General features: G+C 55.2%; 1 protein-coding gene across 1 annotated transcript in view; it reads right to left on the minus strand.

Moving 5' to 3' along the window:
* GGA3 (golgi-associated, gamma adaptin ear containing, ARF binding protein 3) overlaps nt 1-9,504 on the minus strand; it is a 14,010-nt gene that overhangs the window by 4,184 nt on the left and 322 nt on the right. The window contains exons 2-11 of the mRNA XM_010856160.1: nt 4,551-4,635; nt 4,349-4,424; nt 2,945-3,043; nt 2,247-2,370; nt 1,984-2,087; nt 1,793-1,873; nt 1,306-1,443; nt 573-654; nt 352-468; nt 1-72 (exon numbers count right to left, since the gene is read on the minus strand). The exon at nt 1-72 is cut by the window's left edge and continues 18 nt beyond it. Coding sequence (XP_010854462.1) covers nt 1-72; nt 352-468; nt 573-654; nt 1,306-1,443; nt 1,793-1,873; nt 1,984-2,087; nt 2,247-2,370; nt 2,945-3,043; nt 4,349-4,424; nt 4,551-4,635 — 978 coding nt within the window. The remainder of the gene's footprint in view (nt 73-351; nt 469-572; nt 655-1,305; nt 1,444-1,792; nt 1,874-1,983; nt 2,088-2,246; nt 2,371-2,944; nt 3,044-4,348; nt 4,425-4,550; nt 4,636-9,504) is intronic.

Below are 9,504 nucleotides of genomic sequence, written 5' to 3' on the forward strand. Positions count from 1 at the left end.
CAGGGGCCAGCGCTGGGGGCGGGCCGCTCGGCGCCTCCACCTCGGCAAGGTCGATGAGAGTGCCTTGGTTTCCTGGATGGAAACAGAAGGGGACAGGAATCACTGGGGGTCCCTCCAGGGCTGTGCGGGGGGAGAGGGACCCTGAGCACAGCCTCTGACCGCCTCCCAGAGCACCTGTCCGGGCAGCAGTGAAGAACTGGGGGAGGCAGTGGGTGAGGGAGACCCCGTGTGACCTCCCGGGAGGCGCTTAGCGGGGCTCAGGGTCCCCTCAGGCCTGTGGGCTGACATGGGGTCACCCTGCAGCGGGGCCCCAGGCTGCTCCGGAGGGAGCAGGAAACCAGAACACTTTACCTTCCGAGTCGGGAATGGCTGAGGTCACCACCTCACCGTTGACGACCTGCCCTTCAACGACTGTCTTGTAAGAGTTGATGACCCGGGAGAGGTTGTCACTGGCCTGTAAGATGTCCCCTAGTACCAGAAAGAAACCTGTCACTCCCAGCCTGACAATGCCCCCACCACACACATCCAAATCCCCGGGTCACCCCCTCAACCACCCTTCCCAGTCCGCTCACCTAAACTACTGTCATTGTCCTCGGTCTCGCTGGCGAGTTTGAATAACGTCCGCCTCTTGTTCTCACACCGATCAAACAGCTCCTAATAGAGACGCAGGCAGGAAAACTCAAGCTGCCAGATCACCCAACCCACCATCCATGCCACCAAGTTCCGGCTCCCTTGGTACATGGGTTAGGTGGTACCACACTTAACTCAGATCACCTAACCCAGCATCCACGCAGAGTCCCAGCTCCCCTGGCACCGTGGTCAGCTCTAGGAGATCACCCAACCCAGCGCCCACACCAGAGTCCAGGCTCCCCTAGTATCAGGTCAGCTCCTGGCAGAGTCAGGCTCTGCACACACATCTTCCTGCTGCCAGCCTCGGCCACTCTGCGTCATAAGACACCTGCTCAGGCGGAGAGGCCGCCAGGACAGCAGGTCCCTTCCCACTCCCAGCCTGGTACATGCCTCAGAATTCATAGTCTGTATGTGACCGAGGACGGAGGCGCACATCAGGGAACCAGGGTGGGCCTTTCTCTGCCCAAGCATCCCCAGGCAGAATGCGAGGTGGTGAGCAGGGGCACGCCCGAGGCGGGTCTGCAGAGTCACACAGACGGAGGGTGCGTGGAGTGAATCAGCCACAGCTCACGGGTGCTCGGGGGCACCACCGCTCTCGGCCTGGCTGCTGGTGGAGAAGGACTGCCAGGTGTGCAGCAGCGTCTCGGGGCAGAGACGCCCTCTCCTGGGGCCTACCTTCATGAGCTCCTTGTCTGCCTCTGCAGAGCCCTCCCTGCTGTAGTGACGCAGCATCTCACCGAGCAGCTTCACGCTGTTATCAACCTCCTCTAAGGTGTGCAGACGCTCGGTCACCTTCTGGACCCGCGCCTCATCCTGCACCAGAGAGGACCAAGGAGCGAGAGCTCAGCTGGACTTGGCCCACTGCCCCCAAACCCCGCCAGGGAGGGTGCACGCACACCTGCCCCGGGAACACGCAGGCCAAGGCCCGCCCCACGGAAGCTCCTTTCAACACGTGATTCTTGGGACCACTGGCCTCAGACTCAACCGACAGCTCTTCTTTCAAAGCAGCAGCCCGCCTGCCCCCAAGCCTGGCCCCACGGCTCCCGCTCCTCTCTCTTATCCGCCCCCTGCTCCCACACGCGGGTGAGCCCTGGGGACAGGGGAAGGGACTGCTGCTCTGGGGCCACGGGCTCCTCCTCCCCAGGGCTCAGGGCCCACCCACCTCCTTCACCATGGACTTGATGAGCTTGTTGGCCTCCTGCAGGTCGTCCGGGTTTTTGCTTTTCAACAGCCTGGCTAAAAGCTGGAAGAGGAGGGCATTAGAGGCGGAGGGACGGCAGCACCCCCTGGGAACACACAGGAGCCGAGTGCACCCCAGCGCTGAGCGAGCCCACGCCCCATCGAGGACTTTACCTTGGATTTCTCCTCGTCATCAAAAACGGGGTTTTTGGGACGAGGTGGTGGAGACGGGATCAGCGTCCTGTCCACAGAGATCAGCGGGTCGGAATGCACGATGCCTGAAAGGGGACAGAGCAGCGGTCGCACAGGCTGGGCCACCCTGGCACCCTTTCCCACACAGCAAGGGGGTGCCCCCGGGACCAGGCCTGCAGGCCGCACACACCTCAGCCCCTCAAAGCTCAGCCCAGTGCCCCCTGCTTGGGCAGACACCCGCGTACCCTGTCTCTTCAACATGTGGTAGGCATCCTTGATCTTTGATTCTTCCGGCAAGGCCAACGTCCAACTATAAAGCAGCTCAATAACCTTGGTCTTCACTTTCTCAGACACCCTGTCCCCCAGGTACTAAGGAGCAAAGGAAATGGGAAAGCTGAGTGCATGTGGCCTGGAGGAGAGACAGTGGGGAGGCTGTGCTCACAGCAATGAAACGGCTGCTAACTGGCTACAATCCCCAAGCTGCCTCCAGACCGTGGGTGTGAGCCAGCACGGGGGAGGGGAGCGGCATCCATGGGGCACAGACTCCGCTCAGGCAGGGGGCCGGAAGCTCGTCACTGTGTTCACGCACAACAGGCCAGACACACAACTGCACTTTCTCCGAAGGAGTGAACGAGAATGCCTTCGCTGTGAAGAAGTGTCCCCTCTGCCGTAAACAGGTGCCCGGAGCTGAAGCGACACTACTGTGTGGCCGTGGTCAAGAGACGAGGGCAGCCACGTGAGAGCAGTCAGCGGGCACAGTGAGGCCGGGAGGGCAGCAGAGACATCCCTGTGTGCACGTCTACCCTCAGCACAGCATCCTCTGAGCACAGGACCCGGGAACCCCAGCCCCGTGGAGACGCTGGTTCGCGTGGTGAAAGCCGGTAAGGCGGGAGGGGGAGGAACACAGAAGAAGTTCTGAGAAATGAAACTGCTACCGACTGACCTTCGGAGAGACGACCTTGATCAACTCATTCAAAAAGCGGAACTTCCCCACTTCGTTATGGAACCTCCTCCCGCAGTTCTTCATGCAGGCTTCCAGCACCTGGAGCACAGAGGCCAGGCGCTCAGGCCAGGACCTGGCACTTGGCCACCAACACTCGCCCGAGGAAGCACCTAACCAGGAGAGGCGGCCCTGGGGACATCAGGGCGGTGGGGTTACTCACAGAGAGTCCCTCCAGGTGCAAACCCCTCTGGGGAAGCTCAGCAGAAACTAAAGTAAAAAACCCTGAAGCCCAGATAACAAGACAGTGAGACGGTCAGCCCTGGAGGGGACCTGCCTGCAAATCCTGCCCTCGGGCTTCACAGGTAAGAAGATGGAGGCAGAGACCACATGCTCCTCTGATTCAGGGCTCTTTCCACAAGCTGATCAACATGTTGGGTAGGCCGGAGAGGATGTTTCAATTCTGTTTCTCCATCTTAGATGGACATGCTATTTTCCCGCCCTGAGCCCCATCGATCTTCCCTCTGGGGCCTCAAGTTCTCAGGTGCTGCTGTGGGGCCTGGCACCTGAGTTTATGCCAAGGAGTGCACCACCCAAGTGCTGCCCCCTGCCCCGGCTTCCATCTTTGTAAATCAGGAATTTTCAACCGCACTACTACGGATGTTCTGGGCCAGGTACTTGTTCTGGGAGCCTGTCCTGGGCACTACAGAATGCTCAGCAGCAGCCCAGGCTCCACCCACGTGGATGCCAGTAGCACCCCCCGACCTGTGACCACCAACAGTGTCTCCAGACACTGCCCTGGGTGCCCGGGAGACAGAGCCGCCCCCACTGGAGAACCTTCGCTCTGCGGAGGACACAGCACAGGCATGTGCATAGGCTAAGCGCCTTTCCCCAACACCTCCCTCCCGCCCTTCCAGGAGCTAAAGGGAGTCAGGAGAGAATCCGGGCATCCTGGCTCAGGGGAAAGCCCGGAGGCGCCCCAGCACCGCACTCGGCTCTGCGTCCTGAATCCCCCAAGTCTGAATAAACACTAAGATCTGCCCAATGGGGTGATGCCTTCACTAGCAATCCACATCATTTTTAGCTACAGAACAAATTACACTTGGCCAGCTCTTACCTGGCAAGACAGCTCTGTCAGCCTCTCTGAGCCCCACCCCAGGGCCCACGGCCACCATCCCTGTGCCCTGGCCTCTCTGCTTCTCCCATCAGACCTCGTGTCCACACTCGGTCATCCATGATGCTTGGGCCTGGCACAGGGGCACATGCGTCTGTGGAGCAACTGACTGTGCAGGTCCAGGTAAGTCTAGTTTGTATCCAGGATGCTCAGCTGGCAGAGGGCGTGAGCCCTGACCCCCTCAGAGACGTCAGCGGACTCGTGAAAATCCATCACCAGCACGAAAAACCTACCGTCAGGGCCTGGACTGCCTCCCATTCCTGTGGAGACTGGATCTTATGGGCCAGCAGTCGGACGGCGATCTGTGGCCTGGAGACCAGCAAAATCACACTTTCAGGACGCTGGCCCTCGGCCGCATGGCCAGCCCTCCTTTGCCAGTTTCTCACTTCCCCAGTCAACCATCCCTCACCTGCCCCCTAACAGTTTGAGACTCACCCTTCAAGCTCCTTGTTGATCTGATCACAAAAGCCAATTATGTATTCCCAGTCCTCCTGGCGGTTAGAAGGATTGGTGGCTTTATCTGGGGAGAGAAGACGACGAGTTGTTACAGAGAGCAAGGAGGACGCTGTGGAAGGTTTCCCTCACATTTTTAAGGCACTGATGTGATGATTTCTTCTCTAATGGAGAAGACTCAATAGTTCAGTCAGACAGCAACTCAAATACAAATACTCAAAAAAAACCTTTTTTTGGTTGTGCCACATGGCTTCTAGGATCTTAGTTCCCTGACCAGGGATTGAACCTGGGCCCTAAGCAGTGACAGAGCTGAGTCTTAACCCCTGGACCACTACGGAATTCCATACAAATATCGCTTTCTGTCCAGTATTCTGAAAGTTACAAACAAAAGAGAAAACAAATCTGAAGCTTCTCATTTTAAGGTAAGTTAACGACGTTTACTGAGCCCTCTAAGCACAAATTGTGCTGTCTGTCCCTGGGGTCACAGAAACAGAACCTAAGCTTGAGTAAGCAGCATCCCTGAGTTTAAATGGTCTTCCACGATCAAGGACAAAGACAAGCACTGAAGAGGGTCTCCCAGGGTTTAAACTCCAAGAGGTAATGCCCAGTCTCCTAGCACTTGGCATGTGTCCTCTATTCTCCGTCATGCCCAGATCCTGTGCTTAGAGAGGACAGCCCCAGCTGACGGTGGTTAAATGCGTTCCCATCTCTGATTCAGATCTTGGAGTCAGCCTCTTCCAGAAAGCACTCTCAAGCTGTTTGCTAAATTTAGGGCTTCAAGTTCAGAAGACGAACGGAAGACTGAAGGCGTGTATCCTTTTTTAAGTCCAGGCTCCTCCAGCAAATTTCCGCCAGGGCCAAAAGTAGAGTGAAAGCCTTGAAAAAGCCCTTCCCAACAAGGGGTGATGTTAGAGATTCCTGAATTCTGATTGCTCGTGACTGTTTCTTCACTTCCCTTTTCCTAATGTTAAAAATCACTAGCTCCACGCTCGAATCCTAACAGGGACTCCTAGCCAGCCGCATACCCCGCCCCACAACAAGCATCACAAGGCAGCAGGAGCCACCCAGCGGCAGAGGGGAGACCTGCAGTGTCCCGCGCGGTGCGTGCGGGGCAGCATTTCTGCTCTGGAGGCCAGAAAATTCTGGTGGTTTAGGATCATATTTGGGGGAAAAGAGAGACGTCAGTTCTCAGTCTTGAAAAGAGAATTAGCAAGCCCTTGGAAATGTCATGCTTGGAGGGAAGGGAAATTAATTCTATCAAGAGGGGCTATTTGTTGCCACAGGGACCTACTAGCTGTCACCCTCCAGAGAAGCCCTGAGTCTCCCCCCACCAGGTGCCTAAAATTTTCTCAGGTGTCAGCGTGACTTTGTTACTAATCCCTAGCATTTGAGATGCTTGGAGTTCTCATATGACATTAAGAGGGTGTGGGATACAAAAATAAGTTGGTTTGAGGAGCGTACTTGCCCCTGTCACTACAATCATTTTGGAGCAGTCACACGCTTTCCACTGTTTGCCACTGGAAAAGATGTCACAGACACAGGGGACATGCGCACAGCCCCTCCCCTCCCCACACACGGACACAAAGCCACGGGCGTTCAGCAAAAACGTGCCCTGCCCAGGGCTGCCACGACTCCATTTCTGCTTCCAGGAACGCTCCCACCTACTTCTCATTTTCATTTGACAGCTCGAGAATCCCACTTCCTGTCCCCCAATAGACTTTTCCACCGCAAACCTGCAGGGAGCTCTTGGCCTACACATGAACACACAGCCCCGGTTTCAGCCACGGTTCACCCCACTTCTGAGGATCTCCCCCCACTCTCCAGCCAGCTGAGACGGCAGACCTCAGTCACCCACAGGAACTACAAGAACCTCTGGAGATAACTTGGGGTGACTCAGGCGCCCCGCCTGCCCACCGCCTCCCGACAGATGCACACACCCACCACCCACTCAACGTTCTCCTTCACCTGCAACGGAGGTGACGCCAGGGCCTCCCCTGTGGATCCTGCCTTCCAGAACCGCCCCTGTGGCCTCCAGGTTTCTATTTTGGGGTCTCTGGTGACAGCCTTGTGCTAGTCCGTGTCTCTGCCTCTATACATCCTGCTCTCATTTTCAACTAGCCATGACTGTTGTGGGACCTCTGGTCCAGGAGGGAGGGGAATGGCAATGGCCACCCCACCCCAACACGGCTCAAACAGTCCAGTGACAAGTTCCACGGAGCAAGGATAAGGATGCAGGGGAAGTCAAGCGGCAAACTTTAGTGCGAAGGTCTTGAATCAAGGGAGACTTAGTCAACCACCAAGTCTTTTGTTAAACAGCCACAGAAAACTAAGCAGACAAGTTAGGCCCTGGAGGAACTACAGGAAAAGTACAAGATTCGGATGCTACCCTGAGGAGGTTAGGCAACACACGAGAAACAACCGGAGTAAAACAAGACAGAGTGTAATTATAAGTGCTCATTTGGTGCAGAAACGAGTCTAAAAACACTCATCGTTTCTCCTCCCTGACTTCCCTATTTCTATAAATGGTGCCACCATTCCAAAGCTCCCTTTGCCCCAACCCCAGGCACCCAGGTCTGAAGGCTCCTTCTTCCCTCTCCTCATCCGTTTTCACTAGTCAGTCCTGATCTCTTCCTTCTCCATGTCTTTACTATGTTTCTTCCCCTCGAGGCTTGTAGGGTCTTAGCTCCTTTACCAGGATTGAGCCCTGGCCCTCGGCACTGACCTGCCAGGGAATTCACCTCAATGTCTTTTTGTGTGCTGTGCTCACTCAGTCGTGTCTGACTCTTTGCAACCCCATGGACTGTAGCCCACCGGGCTCCTTTTTCCATGGAATTTTCCAGGCAAGAATACTGGAATTGGTTGCCATCTTGTACTCCAAGAGATCTTCCTGACCCAGGGATCAAACCGGAGTCTCTTACCTCTCCTGCAATGGTAGGCAGATTTTTTTTTTACCACTGAGCCATCTGGGAAACCCCAGTGTCTTTTTAAAATTGTTTTCTTACTCCTGCCCTGACCTCCTGATTTCTCACTTGCTTCCAGAACTTCTGCTCCAATCCATCCTATGCAGAACACCTATAGGAACCTTCCCAGAACACTGACTTAACAGGCACAGTATGAATGGGAACCTCTTAACTGGAGACACAGACTTCTTCGGGTGGAAGTAGAGCCGGTCCAGAGTTTGGCTCTTCCCAGCTTTCTCTCCCACATTCCCACAGGAACGCCCTGCTTGAATCAAACGTATGTTACTGCATGCCCCAAACACGGCCTGCTCCCTCCACACCACTGTCTGCTGTTTCCTTAGCCTATTTTCCCATTCTTTAAGGCCTAGCTCAAGTGCCATCTCCCCACTGGGAGAACCATCTCCCATTTCATTTATCCCCAATTTCCCAAAATAAACTGTCTGTATTTCAGCATTTATGGTTCCTGCTTTTTCACTTAAAAATGCTTTATCCACTCCAGTACCAGTACTGAAGGCAGACTTTGAACTTAGTTTTCGTTAACACCTCAAACAGCACGTACTCATCAAGCACTGATTAACTGCAGTAATGACAGGACTTTAGAGAAGGCTGGAGTCATTAAGAGATGGTTTGTGGGGAAGGAGATGCTGGGATGGGTTTCAAAGCATGTAAAGGAGAACAAGGCTCTCAGGAAAGGAGAGGAACGTGTGTTGCTGGCACAAGAACACCCAGCTGAAGAAGGTGAAGCAAGGAAGAATACCAGGAAGTCACAGCGAGGCAGAGGGGGCAGCAGTGCAGTGACCTGAGCAGAGGGTTCTGGGAGCAGAACTGGGGGAGAGGCGGGGAGACCTGAGACCTGCCCAAAACGTCAGTCTAAGTAACAGGAAAGGGCCAAAGGCCAGTCTGAGCTCTAGTCTCTACAGACACCCTCCCTCTCCCCCCAAAACAGGTCTAAACTCTAAACCTCGCCTATTAGACTCAGCTGAGGTCATTTATATCCAGCTGGGTGGCTCTGGGCAAGTGACCTGACTAGGGCCAAGGTGTCCTCCTTTGTGACACTGTGACACTAGTGCCTCCTTTGCTAGGATTCTCGGTAAATGAGTGTCTTTGGAGCACTCTGAGCTCCTGGGAGAACAGCTCCATACACACAGAAGGCTGTGACCTGCCCGCAACTGCAGACCTTGCAAATGTAACCTGCGTTCAACCACCTGAACAGGGTTTCTTATCAAGGGGAATCAGGCAATTGGAGGAAACGGGCATCACCCCTCAAGAGGCTGCAGGCTCCAGTAAATAACTGACAATGCACGAGACAGCGTCTAGGCTCCAGCCTGTCTTATCACCCTGCCCAATTTGTCTTCACTTAAACAGGCCTCCAGGAGCCTCCTCTAGCCCATACTTAGTAAACTCAACGTACTAACCCTTCGGCCAAATACAACCTGCTATGGTTAACCTGCATTTCCTCAATAGCAATATAAATGAGCAATCATAGCAATAGGCCGCTAGAACTACAGTATCAGGCTGCGTCTCTCAGCTTTGCTGAGTAGTTTACCAACGAATGACTCGTTAAGACATGCGGGGGGACGGGTGGGGAGAAGGGTCCCCCAACAGAGCTTTCATCATGTTTCGGTTACTGCAGGGAAAAGTACTCTTTTTTACCTCTCTCTCTCTGGATTATTTTCACCTCAAACATTCAGCCTGCGCGAAGCAGTCACTTCTGGAATACACGGTCAAAATTCTGAAGCTATGTGGGTATGCTCAGCACCACCCACCGCTCCCGGAGTTTCAGCCCCAGTTCGGAGCTTTCCCCTGGGTCGGAAGAGCGCAGGGGTCCCGGAGTCACGGCCTTGCGCGGCCCCACCACAGCTTCCCCAAAACGCCGATGCATGTCATCCCGAAGCACTTGGCTGTCGCTTTCGCGGAGCCCGCGGGGCCCGAGCTCACGGCGCAGCGCTCAGGAGCGAGAGGAGGCGCCGCGGCTC

The sequence above is a fragment of the Bison bison genome, unplaced genomic scaffold (genome assembly GCF_000754665.1).
Source record: "Bison bison bison isolate TAMUID 2011002044 unplaced genomic scaffold, Bison_UMD1.0 scf7180017864371, whole genome shotgun sequence".
NCBI classification, from domain to species: Eukaryota; Metazoa; Chordata; class Mammalia; order Artiodactyla; family Bovidae; genus Bison; species Bison bison.